The 21,999-nt window shown below is 37.3% G+C and overlaps 1 protein-coding gene across 2 annotated transcripts in view; it reads right to left on the reverse strand.

Annotated features, from left to right (window-relative positions):
• LOC108969626 (dendritic arbor reduction protein 1) overlaps window positions 1-21,999 on the reverse strand; it is a 128,481-nt gene that overhangs the window by 27,383 nt on the left and 79,099 nt on the right. For both annotated transcript variants that reach the window (XM_018934461.1, XM_018934462.1), the window contains exons 4-5: window positions 20,881-21,700; window positions 7,721-7,780 (exon numbers count right to left, since the gene is read on the reverse strand). In XM_018934461.1, coding sequence (XP_018790006.1) covers window positions 7,721-7,780; window positions 20,881-21,700 — 880 coding nt within the window. The remainder of the gene's footprint in view (window positions 1-7,720; window positions 7,781-20,880; window positions 21,701-21,999) is intronic.

Genomic DNA, 21,999 nt, shown 5'->3' on the forward strand with positions numbered 1-21,999 from the left:
TTAATATAATTTAATTGAAAGAGGATTGGGCTAATTGGTTTGATATGATCAAATTCAACTTCTTTATGGAATTAAAGTTAATTTGATTTAATTTGATGAAATTTATTTTTTTTTTTCATTGACGTATTAGGTTTCATTTTATCTTGTTATTTTAATTATTTCACTTTATTTTATTTTATTAAATTTTATCAAACTAGAACAGAATTAGGAACAATATCCTTCTATAGTCTTTGGTGCTAAAAGAAACTTTAGGTGTTTGCTTGTTTGTTTTATTTATTTACACAGTTTCTTAAAATTATTTTCCTCAATATTTTTCTAATTATGCTGTAAAGTTCTGCATACCGCAGTGAATTTATAGCGAAGCACTTTTACTTCACAGCTCATAAACCATTCGTAATCGTCACACCATCGTTAAACCCACTTAGCAAGTACGATTAATTCGCACATAAAAATAAGAAGCAGACACACATACATACAGTTGTATAAATATTTTTTACCATTGTATATGTAAGACAGCTTATCTCATGCACTGTAAATGGAAGTCATAAGAAAGTAATAAAAATTGTACTAAAGATGTTTCTTCACATAAATGGAGATCTGTCTGCTTGGTTATGAAGTCCTACATTTCAAGTGGGTTCTTAAATGACCAAGAATACACACTGATATTTAAATGCACCTAGCATGAACTATATGGACACCTTTATTTGTAAGTTAACTTCAGACGCTTTTCTATAACCATGACTAAACTACAAAACACTTGCCACAATCTATTTAGTATGTACCCGGTAAAATATCTAAGAACCTAAATGTAGGCAAAAAATAGTTTAATTGATGTATTTTTATACATTTTGCCTACGTATAGGATGATATTGGAATTATTCAACTATTTTAAGGAGCAGATAAACTTAGCTCCCAAAATTTAGTATTTTTTTTACTTTTTGAAATGGAATATTTACATTTTTTAAATAAGTATGTAATTTATAAATTAATTAAATTTTAAAATTTTTTAATATTTTTGCCAAACGCGTATAATACTATTTTGGACAAATACTATGCACTTCATAACTGTTCTCGTAGGAAATTTTTCATCACAATCAGCACTCCAGAAATTAATTAAGTAATCTGATACTTTTCAGCAGCAAAGGTTAATATATCACGTCAGCAGAAAAATGCTTTATTAGTCTTGCCAGCGCGATAGCGATACACCAGCATATCAATTGCATGCTGTTCCGTATACTTTTGCCGCTTAACCCAGTTTAGAAGCATCGTAATAAGCTGAAACTTGTGCGCGTGCGCAACAGCGAACCAACTTAACACACTGACCCACAAAAGCGCTGCGGCAGCAACAGAAATCCTTTAGAGCAACAAAGGCGAGAGATTTAAAAGGCTCACCACAGTTGATTAACGAACCACAAAAAGCACTAACCAACACGCTGACCAAAAGCACCGCAAACCAACGCCGAGTTAACCACACGAATGCGCAGACATGAGTAGTGCGCGGCAGATTACCGCCCATGTGGGATGGGCTGCTATGATTATTTCCATCATCATCATCATCTTCAGCGCGGACTATGGCCGCTGCGCTTCTTGCTTTATTTACAGTTTTGTTTTTCTGCATTTGCGGTTGTCGCTCACGTTCCACCAGCCGCAGCGGTGTAGCTGTGCAAACGCGCCCAGTTGCCAACCTCAACTACGAGTTCATACAATTCAATTCATTTTCAATTTCGATTCTGGGTCTTGCGGTCGGCATGGTGTTGTCGGTTCTAATGGTTGTTGACGCTGCTGGCATGGTGCTGGTGATGGTGGTGGCGGACGATGCAAGCGCAAGTCGTGAGTTGAGATTTTGCGCGCATGCGCATACACTTGCGTCAACCGCAACCACAATTACAGCTGTGACCGCGAGCAGCTACCAGCCACATTCACAACACACACACACATACACAATGCGCACATAGCACACACATACATGTGCTCGTAAGGCAGTCGGCTCGTTGCAGATGCGCATACTCATTCGCAGATTCATTCCGTTTTATTGGCTGGTGAGTTGGTCAGAAGTGTACGCCGTCCAGTCGCTTTAATTTGCCAATCGTGCTTTCGAGTAAGTAAGGCAGCAGCAACAACAACAGCAAGGCAATAAAAATTAAAAAAAAAGTAAAATAAAGTGCAAACACTTTAGTCAGCGACCGCAAAAGTTGCATCATCAACAGCGCATGCGCAGTGAGAAGTCAGAAAAATCGTTTATATCCGAGTGGTGCTGCATTTCAGTTGTATGGTAGGTAAAACAACAAAAGCAAGAGCAAAAGAAATAAAATCGAGTTGAAATATTGCAAGCGTTCATGGTTGATGGGCTGGTTGTTTCCTCGTTGGTAGTTGACGGTGTGATCATGATTACGGACACGCGGCAATTTTGTGGCACAGTGCACTTGCTAAAGGCGGAAATAACGAGGGAAATGAACAGACGGCCTATTGAGCATTCATTGGCTTTGATAGTAATGTAAAAAGCGTGAATACTGGACTTATACGAGAACTTTATAGTGATGAATTTGACAGACATATATATATGCGTATTTATATACGAAAACTATATAGTCGACAAGGTGATCTTTCAACATAATGGTGTTGAAGTTAACTTATTTGATTAAGTAATTATACGAGCTCTCTAACACTTATAAGTGAGGTTGATTTTTACAAGGGTTATGACAGATTCAGCAAGTTTAATTGACGAAGTTTAACTACAAAAGGAACTTCTAGGTGAGAGTACGTATCAATTTTTTAATAAAATGTTTTTATGAAGACTAAGTGACACCACTGTGAGCATCACTTTGCTTTAAAAATTTCAAGATATCTGGCTGTTATTAAGCCTTAGACTTAGAACTTCTTGAAACAAATAAAAACATGGAATGGCTAAGCACTTATCATTAACTAAATTCGAAGACACGAGCTTGAGTAAAATATTTCAATGCAAATTTTCGAAACTAGTTTTCACAAGTTTTAGAATTAAATAAAAAATTAGCGAAATTAAATAATACAAGAAAAAACGTCACTTCGGCTGCACCGAAGCTTCAATAACCCTCACATGTACATTTTTTATATCATATGTTAGTCTGGTGGGTAAGTGGGCTATGCGTAGACCAATTTTAAGTTTTAGCAATTCCAAACGATGTTGTTTATGAGAAGTATTCATCCTTAAGGCTGTCAGTGCTAGACGCGAATTTCAATAGGTTCTGTATCCCCACCATCGATACCTCTTCCAGTGTCTCATTTCGTGTTTGAAGCGTTGCCTTGCATGTACGTGACAATTGCATAAGAGCTGCTCCATTTTTCCTTGGAGTTTTGCTCTTGGAATTTTCTGCAGTCATCTCGATCCTTAATCCTCATTCTGCCGGCGGGCCACGGCACCAAACTGTGATCAGTGAGTATTCCAACGGGATCATACCTTGATTCTGCTTGGCTGTCTAGGTAGTTGTTAATTTTAGAGTTGCCTACTGATGCATTAGAGGCCAGCTCGGCTGCTTTCCCTATAGCAACGACCTTGGATTGAAATACTGACATTATATCCCCGCTCCGACTTTTTTCCCATTTTCACATTTCATATTTTGGAGCCATCTATATGGCATAAAATAGTATAAGCAAACCTTTATTGATCGGCCAGCGTGTATGGTAGCTATGTGATAAAGAGGCCCCACCGAAACAACATGTAGAATATTGGTACTGCTCCTTTCTACCATAATCAATGTTGAAGTTCGTGAATATATCTTGTAAAAAAATGTCTTCATACAAGCACTGTCTTCATATTGATCGTTCAGTCTGCATGACAGCTACGTGTTACCGTATAATTCTGCGGTATCGACGGTTCCGACAACTAAGCACTGTTGCAGGAGAAATATCCTGATACTAAAAATCTAGTGGAACCGAGCGCAGATGTACACATGCACTCATGCACTCACGCACTCACGCACTAATACACCATATACGTATTTCCATACCTTTTTCTAAAATCACCAAAATTACTCTTCCTTCCCCCCGAGATCAAGGAACCGCTCTATTGCCCAAAGGCATTTACCTAAAACACACTAAGCCCACTCTTTAGGCATGCCACACTACAGTGTGTAGCAAAATACCAGGAACATAATTAATTTCAATGATTTATGGACGATGCTATTGCAACTGCGCTTGTAAAATTACCATTTGCTCGCCGTTAAATTCGTGTGTGAGTGTGACAGCTACAATGGTAGCAACGACAGCAAATTCGGCGAACAACATTATTATGAAAATGCTGCCAAATGCACATATCTGTGGCTACAAGCATTTGCCACTCGCTATTTGCCATAATATCATTTTCCATATTCACATTTATGCCAATAAATCAAAAATCCACAGAAACTGCAAACGTTTAGGCACACAAACACACCAATGCACTTGCACATGCTCAGCTCCGTTTGCATATTAATGTTAGCGGCACTTAACTTCAACGCTAAAATGTTTTAAGTACACAATAAACGTTGCCTTAATGGCTGCTTTTGTGCTCTGAGCTTAGCAACAATTGGTGCATTTGAAGCCCCACCTCCCCACTGCCGCTTGGCTTTATTGACGGTGGCTGCCGCGGTTATTGTGTTGTGCTGCTGCTGGCTGCCTAAAGTTTTGTGGCTGATATCGAAGCTGCCTCTTGCGCCGATTTACTGTTTGGCATTCTACTGTTGCAAGTACGTACATGAGTGTGTTGTTGCCACTCTAGTTGTTGTTCGGCGCTTATGGTCTGCCCTAACCGCAATCTATTAGCCATATTTCAAAATTAATCCAACTGCCAACAGTGTGCGCATGTGTAAAGGCTGTAGTAAGTATTGGTTACAAAGTTGCCGCACATATTTGCCTGCCGTTGCATGTTCAGCAGTCATTGATATTTCGTGTGTGCAACATGTTGCAGTATCACATATTGCTGGTAACTTGAAAATTATGAATTCCATTTATGCGCATACAAGTGTGTGTAGGTTTGCGAGCACTTGTGCATGTTGCACGTTCATGTTTGTGTGCTGCCAACGACATGTGGCGTTAACTAAAATAAATCAATTGTCTCGGTTGCAGCAGTTAGTGAAGTTATTACTCAATTGATCGCCCGCAGGCTATCTTAGCGGTATCGACAAATCAAACTAGCGACCGACATGATAGCGCATACTTTATAAATGGACATTTTTGGGCTTAGCATTGCATGTCATGTCAAACTAAAATTTCAATTGTTTTTTATTCTCATATGCAACGTGGTAGCTTTTCTTGTCTCTTGTTGAAATGTGTCTAAAATAATTTTTTGGGCTATTTTTAATAAATTGTTTTGTGTTTCGAAATAGAAATATTTTTGTTTTCAAAGATATTTTTCTAAAATAAGTTTTGTTGTAAACACTCCCGGAAGAGAGAAAATTAGGTTGTATTTAGTAAATTCATAAAGCTTAGCTTATGTAAAGCTTCATATAATGCCCGCAATATGGTCTTACGAAATGTCTTCATTTTATAATTTGAAAGTGCTAGCAACGGAATTAAATTCAGCACTTTTTAGGGTCTTTTAAGGATTTATATCCAATTTCTTGGAAAAAAACAGTTTTTTTCTTTGAATTTAATTTTTGGAAAGCTCTTATCTTAATATATAAAAGAAAGTTGTGTTAGTTACACCATTTATAACTCAAGAACGGCTGAACCGATTAGGCTGAAAAAATAATAATTTCAAAATTCATGTTTGTAGGAAATGTTTGCATATATGCATATAATTTTAAACAGATTCTTCCTCAAAAATAATACAATTGCTAAGTATTTAGAATAATAGAATAGTAATCAGTCGTTGACCAAACGACTGATGTCTGATGACTGACGCCTGAGAACCGTTTCATCGTGTGCAGTCCCCAAGAATGACTGTCGATTGGACTCCAGTGGGAAATGGTGGAGCTATGTTTCTATTGTAACAAAGCGATGCAAAAATTCGGTTTTATTCCGATTAAAGAGCACTCAAACACTTCTCAGAATCAGTTATTTGTTGTTTTTGTTTGATTATGCACTTGCGAGGCACCTACTTTGCACAGAGCTTTCGCCTCTTTAGAGCATCATTGTCCTCGGTGCTCATTTTGCCTGTTTCCAGCTTAGCAAATATCTTTTCAACGGTGGATTTCCCTAAGCCCAAGTATTCAACAGTATTTTCCCTCAAAAAGTAATGCTTTGTTAACACACGAAATGCTTTATAATCCACTTTTTTATAAACTACCACAAGGTGCTTCACAAAAATGCTATATCTCATTAACTAATAGTTATTTTCCAACTAATAGAAATCATATAGATGGTAGTATTAGTATTATCTACATATGTATCAGCCACTGTGGAGCGTGGACGGGTCCTCTAGTACGGATATTATAATAAATGAAAGAAAACATTTTTTTTTTTTTTTGAAAATTACATTCGAGTCCACATTTTTGATGTTTAAGATTAAAATATATATTTTTTTCAACTTTAGTTATAACAGAATTTCCAGAATTCCGCCAAATAGTTAAGTTTATGAAGGCTAAAGAAAGTGAAACTGGACCAAACATATTTTGAGATGCGATCTAGACACAATCGCCCGGGACACTATCGGCTGGAATCCGAAAACCCTATGCTTGTTTTTTATTCGTAATTGAAGATTGATCAAGCTTCTCTGATTTTTAGGCGAGAGCATATTCATAGAGACTTCGATTATAACCAGAAGATTTGTCCATTCTTCAAAACTATCTTACTTTTACTTGATCCATTCCTTTTGAATATCTCTAAGAAGTTTGCATTTATTACAGATTCGGCGATCAAATTTAAGAAAATAAGACAAATGAAAATTGGAAAGGATATACAAACATGAATTAAAAATATGTGTGATATGAGAAGACCAAATCATTAAACATTTCCTAATTTAATATTCAATACATTTGTAGGGTACTGAGTAAAGTGTTCACTCTTCTTTACTGTCAGAATTCATTGTAAAAGAAAAAAAGTTCGAAATCTCAAAATTCAACAGCTTGAACTAAATATTAACTAGATTATTATGTAATATTTCTGAAAGAAAAATATTTTTTGTGGTTGAAATTTTTCATTGGCCTACTTGTGAATTTTACTGCTTTACATTACTCAAACTAAACCGATGATGTTAATTAAATACGAACAAACTCAATTACTCAAGTTAACATCAAAAAAACTATGCTGAAGTAATTAATCATTAATTGACCTACTAAACTTGCTGTTTTTAATTTTTTATGCAAACATTTTTCGAAGAATAGGCCCACAAATACCAATAACTATAAGTCAATAAAAAAATATGTTTAAGCTCCACTTTCGACACTCAAAAATTATACACACACGAGTACAAATTAAAGCAATTTGGCATAGTTGACTGTGCCTCTTCGGTCAGTTATTCGCTATGAGTCAGCGAACGCGCATAATTTGCCGTTAGCGATGTTTCTTGTTTTTTTTTTTGCTACATAATGTAACGGCTTTATGTGGCTGGGCTGCTGAGTCTATAAAAGTTGTTTGATTTAAATTAATTGCTTAAACTGATCAGATATTTTTATATTTTTTCGGCAGAGCAGACAAGGTCTATCAAAAATTAAGTGGAGCTACAAGTTGTGGGTTAATATATATGTATATATATAGTTAAAGCTGTAATATTTGGTATGCAGAGGGTTCCATTGCATTAATTAAGCTTTCTTTGACCACTTACCGGTGTGTATACGCTGGTGCGCCTTCAGGTGTGAGCTCTTCGTATAGACCTTGGTACAGCCTGCAAAAACAAAAAAAAATATTGAAATATTGCGGTAAAAATAGATTTCTTAGCGAAAATTTTTTCTAATAAAAAAATAAAAAAAAATTTTATACAAATAAATTTAGTGTGGCAAATTGGAATTAGTTGCGGTTTCACCCTTGGGCAAATGATTCCGTAAAGCCGCATTGCCGTTCATACAACAAGCCAGCAATGTCTAAAAAAGAATGTTGCTGCCACTTTAGCAATAAGCGGTGCCTGTTGCATGCTCGTTGGAAGTGTGTTGGCAGGTAACACATTGCTTGGCAAACGTTTAATCTTCGTTGCTGCCACTTGTTAAATTTAAGTTTTATTCGCAAAATGTTCGCCACATTTTTCCGTGGCGATTGTGTTGCGCAGCATTTGGGCTTAAACGAAGGCGAATGTGTGATCCTTTGTGCTGTGACATGCAAGAAAAGCGAGCAGTGGCACTAATAAGCGATATCACTTGCTGTTGTTGTTGCTGTAGCTCATTTGCCGCCTAATGCAATTTAAGTGCTGCGGCAGGCAAATTCACAGCGATTGTTGGCAGCACCGCACGGGTGCCTAGGATTTCTGCCACAAGTAGCGCGCCTCAACTGTCGCTTGTTGGCGCAAAGTACAGTGAACTGTCGATATAAGTGACATTCGATTAATTAAAATTGTATTTGAGGAAATTTTTGTGTTGCCTTCAACCACTTTATATTGTTTTTGTTGGATCGAGTTAGCCCTCTAATCCCTCTAACTAACTTTATAAACGCGATCTAGTCCCTCAGTTTTACAGATAATAGTCTGATTTTTTATTTATTTTATTTTATTTTATTTTTTCATTTTGAAATTTTCACGTCTTTGTATGGAAAACTTTTTTATTTCTCAAAATATTTCCATAAACTCTAGCACAGACTACTCCTTAAAGTTACGGTATAATTTCTAAAAAAAAAAAAAAGATTTTAGATCGGATTACCATAGCATACATACAAGCTGGCTAGTCGAAATCATAGCTTTGAATGACCATTTATTTACTTAATTCTAATTACGCTTAACAAAAATATTTTTAATTAATTATTTCAAATAATTAATTTAAATGATTAAAATATATCACAGCTTCACTGTATATATACATGCCACATGGCTGTCGCTTGTACGCCTGCCAGTTGCCGCAACTAGCAACCTGTTACCGCCGTCGTGCTTTGTGCAATTTCTATGGATTTATTTAAGATTCATTTATTTCCTAGTCATTGTACGCCTTTTGTTTCTTTTCCCCTGCTTTATTTCTTCTTTATTGAACACGCTCGGCCAACAAGCTCGGTCAGCTGCCCGTTTTTTGCTCATTTGAGTCGAAGAAAAAATTAAATTGAACAAAAATACGGCGGGCATCTTGATACACGTTCACTTTGTTCGTTGTTGGTGCTGTTGTTTTGTGGCTCTATTTTAATGCAAGCACTTGCTGTAGTTGTTGTTGTTTCGTTAAGAGCATTAACAAAACGCGCCAAAATAACACAGATTAATGCTGTTATTAGGTCAATTGGGCGGCTGTTTGCCAGCACACCAGCTTAGCCGCCTGGCGCTCAAAGCTCGGTGAACGGCTGCTTGTAAAAACGCTGATGATTCGCTTGCCCACTAGCCTGTTGGTAGCAAGTACTGTCCTTTGGATTAAGCAGACGTTTCTCCCCACTTTGCTAGTGTAATTTTTCACAAGCTTGATTGCTGGCAAGCATTAGATGCTGGTGGGCAACGTTTGGCGCTGGTGTTGGTGATGGAGGTTGCAGTGGCTAACCAGTGCCAGCGACGCTAATTTGTAGCTTAACATTTGTTTTGGCTGAGGGCATAAAATGTTGCTATTTGTAAGCCGATGATTTATGGCGCAATGAAAGCAACAATGCCAACAACAATGGGAACAGCAGATATTGAGATGAGCAAAAGGCCAGGCATGATGAGTCCACAACAAACACGGAAAAGTCAGCTTACCGTGAAAATGTTGCCCAGCAGCCAGCGGTGGCAAGTTGCACTCGAAAATAAAAGGAATTGCTCAGTGGACATTAAAGAGAAAGATCGCAGCCAACATATTAACGAACGTCACGCTTAAGAAATGTGTATATATGCATATTTATTTGCAACAAAAAGGCGCATTGCAACCTTTTTCTCACCGTGTAGCGCCATATGTGGCAGCGCTAGAAGCAGGAGTAGCGCATAACCATTACCTGCCATTTATGTCGGACATATGCAAGGCATAATAACATCAAACTCATGTTAAAGTCTTTACCTAGCACGCTCCCGCCACCCCCCTCGCAGCCTTTTATTGTTCCAAATGAATAGTAATAATTTCATGTTGTACTTTCTGCCACTAGTGGACCCACTGGTATGGATGAGCATGACCACTTATATGCGCTGACAGCAGGAACTCTCCGAGACAACGTCGCAAGCGCTAGGCGCCACTAAATAGGTAAAAACAACAATAACATACAACACATATGCATAAATAGCCAGCAAAAAATTAATAATAAATCCTAGTACAAGACAAAGTACTAACTCTGCCTTTCGTAAAGGCGAATCTGCATATGTAAACACGGCATAAATAAATCGCAACATGTAGACTATTGTGTAGGCCATCGCCTGCGGCTATATGTTGCAACAATAGTAACCACACACACGCCTCTAGCGTCAGTGCGTCGTTGTGGTCGCGCATTCGAAAGCGTTCTGCTCGGACATTTGACTTGCAACGAAACCGTCGTCATTCACTCATCCAGCCGGGCATGATGCCGAACGAGCAGACATTTTTGCATACAGTCAGTTAGGCGATATACAGATGTTCTTCTAGACACGGTACAAATTCTTTGAGACTCTTCAAAGCACAAATAATTTAAGGATTTCTGTAAAACAATTCAGAAGAAACTTATTGTAAATGTGCGATTTGAAGAGCGGGTTCTATGTAAAGGAAGCAAAATGCGTATTATATACTTCATTGGGTCAACTATTTTCTAAGTTCGTATGTATTTCGAGCCCAATATGTGAATTAGTGCTTGCTTGAAAGTCATTTTTATCATGAAAAAATTGTTCATCTAATTTGCTTGAAATTTGTGTTTGAATGGTATAAGGGAAGACATCGAAAACATATCTCAAGCGCGTCGTCCATCCATTTCTGTTAATGACGATTACATCGATAAAATTTAAAGAGATAGTTCTTGGAAATCATCGTGATTGCATCAGAGGGTTAGCAGAGGAGTTCAATAACTTTCAAAGATCCATTCAGGATAATTTGGTGAATATTTTGGGTATGAAGAGTTTCAATGCTTTTTGTACCGAGACAAACGGGATTTGCTGATATGACGTCGACATGGTCCAACAATCTAGTGAATAACATTCCAAAATTGAGACGGAACTGAAAAAAACGAAAACCGTCGAAGACGCTGAAGGCTGAAATTTTTTTGATAAAAGTTCATAACTTCAAATCCATAACAATTTACTTGTACAGAGTGACCGGTGAGTCAGTTATTTTTTTAATAGCGGCATATATTTTACCAACAAGAAGAAAGGCAATAGCTGGCAAATTAAACAGTGAAATCTTTATTATCTAAGTTTATCAGATATAGGGTTATATATACCAAAGTGATCAGGGTGACGAGTAGAGTTGAAATCCGGATCTGTCCGTCTGTCCGTCCGTCCGTGCAAGCTGTAACTTGAGTAAAGATTGAGATATCATGATGAAACTTGGTACACGTATTTCTTGGCTCCATAAGAAGGTTAAGTTCGAAGATGGGCAAAATCGGCCCACTGCCACGCCCACAAAATGGCGRAAACCGAARACCTATAAAGTGTCATAACTAAGCCATAAATAAARATATTAAARTGAAATTTRGCAMAAAGGATYRCATTAGGGAGGGGCATATTTGGCCGTAATTTTTTGGAAAAGTGGGCCTGGCCCCGCCCCCTACTCAGTTTTTTGTACATAYCTCGGAAACTGCTACAGCTATGTCAACCAAACTCTATAGAGTCGTTTCCTTCAGGCATTTTCATATACAGCTCAAAACTGGAAGAAATCGGATAATAACCACGCCCACCTCCCATACAAAGGTTATGTTGAAAATCACTAAAAGTGTGTTAACCGGCTAACAAAAAACGTCAGAAACACTAAATTTTACGGAAGAAATGTCAGAAGGAAGCTGCACCCAGGCTTTTTTTAAAAATTGAAAATGGGCGTGGCGACGCCCACTTATGGACCAAAAACCATATCTCAGGAACTACTCAACCGATTTCAATAAAATTCGGTATGTAATATTTTCTTAACACCCTGATGACATGTACGGAATATGAATGAAATCGGTTCACAACCACGCTTTCTTCCAATATAACGCTATTTTGAATTCCATCTGATGCCTTCTCTGTATAAGATATACATTAGGAAYCAATGATGATAGCGGAATAAAACTTCACACAAATACGGTATTTGAGCTGAGGTATCCATTGTGGAAAAATTGTCTGATCGGACTATAACTTTTCAATGCAATTAAAATAAATTAAAATACAATTCAATACTCAAAGTACACAAATTGATCTAATCTAATTAATTTACAGCAAAATAAAAAAATATGTAAATGACGGATAATGAAATCTCGATTATCACTTTATTATGCGAGAGTATAAAATGTTCGGTGACACCCGAACTTAGCCCTTCCTTACTTGTTGTAGTTAATATAGTTAGATTCGTAATATTTTTGATGGCTTGAGATTTCCTTCTTCGAATTTTAAAAAGTAATTTAAATAAGTTTACCCCAATAGATACCTAACACTGAAGTTACTATGGAAAGAATTATCAATATTCCCTTCACTGCTTTTCAATGCTCGCATAAGCTCTTGTCTAAGCTCTAAATTCCGAAAATTGCTTCATAAGTTTGCTTAACCTTAAAAGTGTTCAATCGTCAGCCAATTAACTAGTTTGTTGCATAACTGTCTCGCTTGTATCTTTTATATTAAAAGCGTGCGCACATCGCAAGACAGATTCGCAGTGACAAGCGGAAAAGCGCGCTGATAAGCACACATACTGGCACAAATTTGCACACTCACACACATGTGCAACGCTGTGAGTGAACTAAAGCGCAGTAGCAAAAGATGTTATGAAGAGCATTCAACCATAGTTGCGCCACTTGGCCTGCAGTTAAGCGATGAGCCATCAATTAGTTGAATTAAAAGGCGATTTCTTGCTGCATCACCCATAATTTGCTCGCTCATTCTTCTTTCGGTCTTCCTGCCAACAAGTCGCCTGTAATCGAGCAGTGCGGCTGAAAAGGAAACGACACCGATTTGTAGTCGCGCACTTTCCTAGCAGCAGGCTCTGCTTGTATGTACATACATATATGTATATATAATGTGTGTATGGGCGGCTACAATTTTAGCTAATTAACACTGTTTGATGGCTCGCCAAGGCGACTGGTTATGTCCACATATTTTTCAGCTAGTTAGTCGGTTGTTTCGGTTATTTTTTCCCTTTTTCGCTGTTCATTTATTAGCACCTGTTCCAGGCGGATGCTGCTGGTGGTTGGGTTTGGCGGCGCATTCTTCTTCCCGGTTTCAGTTGCAGCTTCAACATATATCTGAACCATTAACGGTTCATTAAATTAATGTTATTAAATATGTTATTTACTTTAGTAAGTTGTATTTATATAGAACGTCCAGTATCAGGTGTAAGTACCAATATTTAGACAGACGGAAATTGTACTTGCTGAAGGGAAAATATAGGCATACATTATAAACGTTTGTTAGCGTTTTGTCACATTATAAGCTATCTTCAATATGAAAAGTTTTGATTAGTGCCGAATTGAACAAACAACTGGCATAATTACCATTCGTAACTGGCATAATCAAATAGAAATATAATAACGAGCTATTATGTTATGCTAATGAGATGCTCAAATATCCTTCTATGTGGAATTGAGGTAGCTAAACCTTTTATTTTTCACAAGACACAGGGTCTTGACTCAGTGAGTACCTAATGGAGTGGTATATAATATATTTTTTGGGTACACATATTTTAGCTTTCAAATTAACGATGTCTTATATTCAGCAATTTTTTCTAACTCTACTAAAAGGAATATAATGTAAAATATATTTTCTTAAAAAAATCTCAGTAACCTGCTGCTAATTATGCTCCATACTTACAATGTATCTAAATATTTGCTTACATACTGGCATACTTAACATATGTGTATGTATATGTTCATATAACCGTTGAAATATGGCAAATATTAGTAAAAAGTTATTTGTAGCACGTAGCGACGACTTGACACACCACTTGACTGACAAAAGAGTGAAATAAGAAGACAAGAAAATGGGTAAACTTATCGCATAAAAATAGGCTGACAGTGCAAGACATAGGTATATGCAAATAAACATAAATAAGTGCGAGCAGAACGACAGTTAGACAGACAACTGAATGGCATTGCAAATAACTGGATTAAAGTAGGCAGAAAAGCCCACCATCATGACGGTGGTGGGGGTGGTAATTGTGGCCATCAATTTGCGACAACGGTGCTTCGTAAGCATACACATATGTATGTATGTATACCAAGAGGTCAATATGACAAGCCAGACAAACACTTTATCATTTGGCACTTGAGCATATGGCGGAGTCTATTGCTTGCGTATGTGCTTGCAAATGTTGGCAATATGCATTCAATAAAGCTGGTTGTAGAAATGAGTGCTTGCATAGCACTGTTGGTGGAAATGAAGTTGCCATATCACTTCAATTTCGAAGAAATAAGACATATAAGAAAATTTTGCGTAGTTTTATGAAACCAGCCTCATTTAATTATTATTATTTTATGACCAAATAAATGAACATTTTATAATTTAATAAATTCTTTGAATTTAATTTTCAAAAATTAAAGCTGTGTTCCCAGTTAGTTAGTTAGTCTATATYGTTATGAAAAATGTATTTGATATAGTTTTCAAAAATATTTTTGATTATTTTTAGTTGTAAAAAATCTTTAGTTTTGTCCATCAAATATCAGCAAAATTGTTGTCCTGGCAACTATATCTATAATCTTGGTCACTAAATTTTTCTCGAATTCCTCCAATTTGATAGTAAAATTTTGTAGCGGGATATAAATGCTAACAGTCCATTATTAATATTGTTTCTACTGCCACATTTTATAAGTATGTATTAAAAATAATATTATATATTCGAAATATAATGGAAAAGAGTTGCCAACAATTTCTTAACCTATAAAACTAATGTTTTTTTTTTAATTAATTAATTAAAAGACTGTGACAGAATATTTTCTTAGACTTTATTTTATTCTTGCAACTACTATATATGTAACTATTTAAAATATTTTATATTTTTCCATTCAGAAAATCGATTCTTAACAATTGTTACTAAAAACAATTGAAGTAATAATTTCCAATAGAAAAAAAAAGGACAATATGCTTAAATTTAACCTCCGTACGACAACATATGCGGACACATGTACAATGTTGTACCGTTGCCTTTTCTCATAAGTGCAGCACTCCGCCGCGCATATTTAACGCATTAATGGAAACGTTACAGTAGTCATAAATGTGTGTTCTGGTGAATTGTAAGCAATTATTGCGGTGCCTTAAGTGGAAAATCGAATATTTAAACATTTTTGTCAAACATAAAACGCGTTGCAAAACCCACATTGTAGCACAGCAGCCGGGAGGTCAACCATTGTCAACAGGCATGCAAATTTGCTTAGAGTACACGCGATCATACATCGAAATTACCAGAAGTGTATGAAAACAAAAACACAAAAAAAAAAAAAATCGATGGAGTATAACCGCAAAATCCGAGTTGTTGGCGAAAAAAAGATGCTAACAAATTTGCTACTGTAAAAAAGAAAATGAGAAATAAATTGGAAAAAAAACAACGGCAGGTGTACGCGCACCAAGCACATGTGTTGTTGTTGTACATGTATGTGCCTATAAACATTTTTGCATTGAGTATTAATTTGTACTTGCTTTGTTTGGCTGGCAACCACTACACATGCACACATACACACACATATGCACACGAGAGCAGCGTGCAGCGTGCAGCATCAGCCATTAAACACTTGCTCGGCTGAAGCGCAAATGCGCAATTTCAAGTTATCGACACAGCGGATGGTGAGAGAAATCCGAGAAATGTTTTCACTTCTAATTTGGGTTAATTTCCTTGCAACACCCAGTGGTAATGGCAATGGCAGTGGCAACAATGAGGCATGGCCGGCAACATTGTGCCACACAGACATTACTTGTGTGTACTCTCAACAAACACAGACACGCACACACACACACACAAGACTTAGCGTAAGCTTAAGCGGCTAAATAGTGCGTGTGTCGGTGTGTGTGGTTGCGTTAAATACCTTTAGCCAAAACAGGCACAAAAATCTCGCCAGCCGACCGCAAACAGTTCAAACAACTGCTACAGTGCCAATAAAAACAGCAACAACGACATAGAAAAAAGCTGAAAATAAAAGCAAAATACAAATACAAACACAATCCGGCAGTGTTTACACCGGCGCAGGCTGTTAATAGGCATAAGAAGCTACTGCGACACGTTCAGGCAAAAAAAACCGACCGACCGAAGTAAATAAATGCGTTTACAATTTTAGCACACGAGACAAAGAGTTGGAAAAAATGTTAACAAAATACGCTTAGCGACAAATACCAATACGGACAATAACAACAGCAACAACAAGAGAAACAGCGACGTAGCAATGAACTTGGCGCACTACACGCACGCATTGTTGCCGTTCTGTCAATATAAATGGTCAGCAACAACAGTAACAACAACAATGGCGTTTGCTGATTGTCAAGTGCAGCTGCTGTTGCTGTTGCTGCTGTTGACTCCTTTACGGTTGCTACTACCAAATGAAGTTATTATGCCATAAAGGCACGCAACCAACACATTGTTGAAGCGTGCATCGAAGCGCATGCGCAGGCGCAGTCGCAGCCGCAGTATGCACGCTATTTGCCAACTTACACATATGTACTTGCGCACAAACGCATCGGCATGAATGCGCATTCGGACACTTGATTGACATAGCAGCGAGCAAGAGCAGGCAATTACTTCGTCGCAACTATGGGCAAGAATGTGTCGAATGCGCTTGCGCAATGCACATTTGATAAAAAAGTTTATAAGCCGAAGGAAAATTGCTTTAAGTACCAGCAAGCGGTGTGCGAATCAGATGAAAGACTAAGGCCACAACTAGAGGAGGAGTAGATACATTTTTTTTTTCAGGTCTGGCTTGCGCTACTGCAGTTAGAAAATTACAACGATGAAGTAGGGAATACAGAGTTTGTTTTGTTTTGTTGTCTGTCTATGTTGACATCTCTGATATCCACTCTTATCAGACCAACAATTATTACTGAAGATCTTGCCACCACCACTTCCCATCTGTATATTTTGAGTACTTTCAAAACTGGAGCACGAATCAATCTCAATGTCATCCTAGATATCTTTCCCCCACCCGTATACATTAATTACATGCATCGTTCTTTCCTTTTATTCACTTAATACTAAAGTTCCAAGGTCATTCCAGAGAATAATGTTTTTTTTTCATATGTGATAACTAACTAACTAAGAGCAAATCGCTCCTGATTTCTCCAGAAATGGCAAAAAATCAAAATTGTCGAAACATTTTAAAATAAGCAACAACATTCATAACTAAACTGCAACTAAAACTGCCGGGTATGGTGTCAGTAAGCTTGTTATGACTTTCTTTTTATTATCAACTGCTCTCATTGCCTTTATTATTTCGAACACAGTTGCCTCTCCTGTGTTGCATGAGCATGTGTCTGTCATGTATATCGCTTTAAGGCAGACATACGACAGTGAAAATAACAACCGACACGGGTTGTAAAAGAGACGCTCAATGCAAGGTGTTTGGTAGCAAGTCTCTACAGCCGTGTGGCAGTGCTCTTGTCAGACATGACAGTAATGTGCAACATGCTTGCCACAACAGCAGTGCTACATCAGTGTGACACTTACAGAAACTAAGGCACAAAGGCACAATAACAAACACACATACATGTACAAATATTATATAACATATAGTTAGAGCATGCTAAGGGGCCAAATTGCGTGTACTCCGTGTGGGAAAGTGAAACTTCAACACTACCAGCGGCAATTTTGTGGATGCATACTTCGGTTGTTGTTTTGAATTTGGGAATTTCATCAATTGCATAGGCGTGTGTGAACTTTTTGCACACACACATACTCATGCAATCTGCTTCGTTGCACTTTTCTGCTACGAGACGGAAACAAAGCGTTGACAGTCTGCTAATATTACCTTTTCCCTAGAAATTTGTGTATTTATAACCGTATATGTGCATAGAATTCGTTAACTTCTTCTAAAATTCAAGCGGTTTGTCAGCGTTTGACGCTTTGGCTGTGCGCCAATCGTGTAGTTAACCGGCGGTTATGTTGGCATGTAGATTTAATGCCAATATGTGAGTTGCATATTAATGAGGCGATAAATTAGTTTGGACTAGGAAATGTTAGAATTGAGTTCAGCGCAAGTGCATAGTAAAAATAAAAAATAAATTTATAGAAGGAAAATATTGCTTTGTGCATTAAAAATATCAAGTGAGTACCGTAAGCTGATTGCAGTTCAAATTCTTAACTGTTTTTATATAAATTATTTAAATTTTTAGAAATAGTAGGCAGCGATGCCTGAAAGTTATAAGATTTGGAATTTAAAAAACTTACAAAATATTATTTTATACGTAGTTAATTTTTTTTTTTTTTTAGTCGAAAGTGATTAAATAATATTTTAAAAACTATAGAAAGGATATCATAGCTATATTTATTAATATTAAATAGCTAATAAATTTTTTTTAAATCCTTAATATCTTTTTGTGAATTTCAACATATTGAATTTTCTGCTCCACAGATATCAAACGTTCAGATACTAATCATTAATCAGTAAATCAGTAATAACTCTAATAGTTTCGGCGATATAAGTGTGTTAGCTAAAAATTCTCAACCTAGTGGAAATGGCTCCCAAAACTTTAAATGCATTTTACTCGACTCACTGAGCAATTTTATATAGCTGAATCGATCGGTCGCCTATTTTGATACAACTTTCAACTTTCTTAGGTATATTTGTCGGGTAATGATGAATGAAATTAGGTTTAAATTTTTGTGAGTTTTTAGCAAGAGACGACTATTTGTTGGGAAGCCGCTATTTTTCATAAATAGAAAAACTCATTCCTTCATTATAAGTCCATATAATATTATCTATTTTCTAATTTTTCGATTTGAAATAATTTCAAGCAGATAAATCTACCTTATAGTCAAATACTTATTTGAGATAGTGCTGCAGCTTGGCTACGGTGTTGAGATAATCCAATTTTTCCAAAAATAATTAATAAACAAAAAATAAGTTTACAGATAAAATGTCTTTTCGAAGAAAGACAGAAAACAATTATTTTCCTGATTTGAAAGCGTTATAACTCCCTAACTTAGTTCCCTAATTAAAAATCCATTTGCAATATTTAATTTCACAAAAAACTTCTAAACTTTAAATAAATAATCAAATTATTATTTCTTTTTTTTTTCTAAATATCGCTTTCCTTGATAATTGAGTGCAATTAATAGTATCTCCTGTCTGCGCATATGTCATTAATCCAAGCAGCAAGCTGAATTCAAAATTAAATAGCAGACGCAGACATTGTTTAGATACAGTTATGCATTATGGCAAACGCTTTAGTATATGAAAAGCTAAAGAAAAACAGTGGAATACTTGAAAAACTCGGTGACGGTTTTGACAGCTCAGTTCATTAAATATTGCCCGACACTCCGGCATGCGAATGCATCCGCTGGAGCACTTAGCCGTAAGCGGTAGCGGTCAACGCATGCAGCGCAAGCTGAAATAACTCAATTTTTCTTCTCTCTTTTTTCGTTTTTCTCAGCTAGTATATAAACGACGAAAGCGACGTGACAATTTTGACAAAACGACGCAAATCAGAGGTAAATTTTTTCTGAGGTATTTGAGGCTACTGAACCGGTGCTTAGAAGCCAGCAGGAGAGAGCAAGAGGGAATATGTGAGTGAGAGCGGCAAAGTGTGGGGCACGTCAAAGAGCTGCCAATTTGCGGGTAAGGCCGCTTTGAAAAAAGAGTAAAAATTCAAAAACATTTGTGTTCGGATAATTACTGTTGCAGTTACCAGTTTTCATAGCGGTTACCAACAGATGCATACACACACACATGTATGCGTAGAGTGTTGGTTGTCATTTAATAGCTTCACGCCGTCTAAGTGGCAATATTCATAAATTATAGGATTGACCAAATCAACCGTCATCCGTGTGGTAATGTATATTAATAAAAAAAATACTGAAAAAATCGTTAACATTTAACGCAAAACCTAAATGAAGCTAAAACACTATGTTGCGTGAATTGGACAACTACTCGTTTTGGGGTGGCATAAATGGTGCAGCTAAGCCTGTGGCTTAAGCCTTATATTAATTATGCAAAAATAACTAAAAATTGCGCAATAAAATTAATAAATAGTGCGCCCAGGTTAATGGCTGGCGCCAATTGAAATGTCAGATTTGCATTTAAGTTGCGTTTTGAGCGCAGTTATCGCCTTGATTGCCAAACTAATAATAATTATTGTAAACTAAAATATTTGTAAATGTTACCCCATATTGGGTAAAGCGCAGAATTATGCATATTGCGTGCGAAGTGGCGCAAATAAAATAATTATAAAAATTTAAATTACGTGATGCAGATATAATCGAGTGAGCTGCAATAGCTAATAAGTAAGATTAATGGTTATTTCTAAGGCACCTATATTTTTATTTTGATTGTTGTAGGACTGTTTAGGAATATATTAAAGCTTAAACTAATTGAAAGTTAGTTAGGAAGTTTGCCAAAGACTCGATAAACAGATTTACAGACCTTCATAATTTTAAACTGTGGTTAAATATTTAATATCATTTTTATCTTTGGAGAAAAATGTATGTAATTTCTTGGTCAAAATTGGCTTTTCAACACAAACGAATCCTTTTTAGTTAGAAAATAACCCACATTTCAAAATTACCACAACTATATGTATATGCAATGTAAAACGGAAACTTCGAAAGACCTAAGCGGCAAACTCACCCTCAAAATCACAATGGTGTATGCGCCGCTTCTCCAGCTCCGGGTTGTTGCGCCGATTGTAGCGTATCGTACGTATCGTCGGCACAATCAAGTTTGCCAAGTGCGCCGGTCCGCCTGTGCCTGCGCCACCGGCACGCCCCCGTCCACGGCTGCCACCCATGCCACCAACACCACCAGCGCCACCACTGCCACCAATGCCATGCAGTCCAGTGCCGATGTCGATGCCAGCGCCAACACCGTTCACGCCAAGTGTGGTCAACGTGCGCCCCGGGCTCAGGTGGTGCATGGCACCTCCGCTGGAGGAGGGGTTGGTGGAGTGTAGTGGTGTCATTGCAGCCGTTGTGCCATTTGCGCTCGGGTGTAGCGTTAAAATGTTCGGACAAATACTGGAAAGTGGACGACCCTGCTGATGGTGGAGGTGCTGCTGTTGCTGTTGTTGTTGTAGCAGTTGTTGCTGCTGCTGTTGGTAAGGAGGCGGTGGTGTCGTGCGTCGCGCTGACTGCTGTTGTTGTTGTGTATTGCCGCCAGTTGCCGCAGCTGCTGCCGCCGCCGCCGCCGCTGCTGCTGCTGCTGCTGCCGCTACCATTGAACTACCCGGACTTCCGGGATCTGAGCTGGGTGGCGTTAACGGCGGCACAAAAATGTGTCGCGTTGACATTGAGTTGCCGCCGGTCGGTGCAGCAGGTGGGCAAAGTTGCGGATTTGATTGTGTTGGCTGGTGATGTTGTTGTTGTTGCTGTTGCTGGGATTGCTGTGATTGCTGGTGCAGCGTTGGGTTCGTTAGCGGTGGTGGCGGTATTTGGTATTTGGGGTGGTACGACTGCGGAGAAAAAACGATAACGGTACAGAAAACGTGGAGGCGATAAAGATAATTGCATTTTAATTGCATTGTATTGGAATTGCACTACATTTCATTTATGCATTATTATGGTTTCAATATCATTGATTATTTTAATGGACAGCTATTATTACACTGTGCTACAAACTTTGGCAAATAATAAAAACAATATTGCAGCCTTTTAAATTTTTTATTTTATTTATTTAAATTTTCTTGAGCATTAGAAGCTCTTTGGTTTTTGTGCAAATGTTCACTACTTACCTGCTTGCCTTTTTTTCACC

This window comes from Bactrocera latifrons, unplaced genomic scaffold (genome assembly GCF_001853355.1).
Source record: "Bactrocera latifrons isolate USDA-ARS-PBARC rearing strain unplaced genomic scaffold, ASM185335v1 scaffold_26, whole genome shotgun sequence".
NCBI classification, from domain to species: Eukaryota; Metazoa; Arthropoda; class Insecta; order Diptera; family Tephritidae; genus Bactrocera; species Bactrocera latifrons.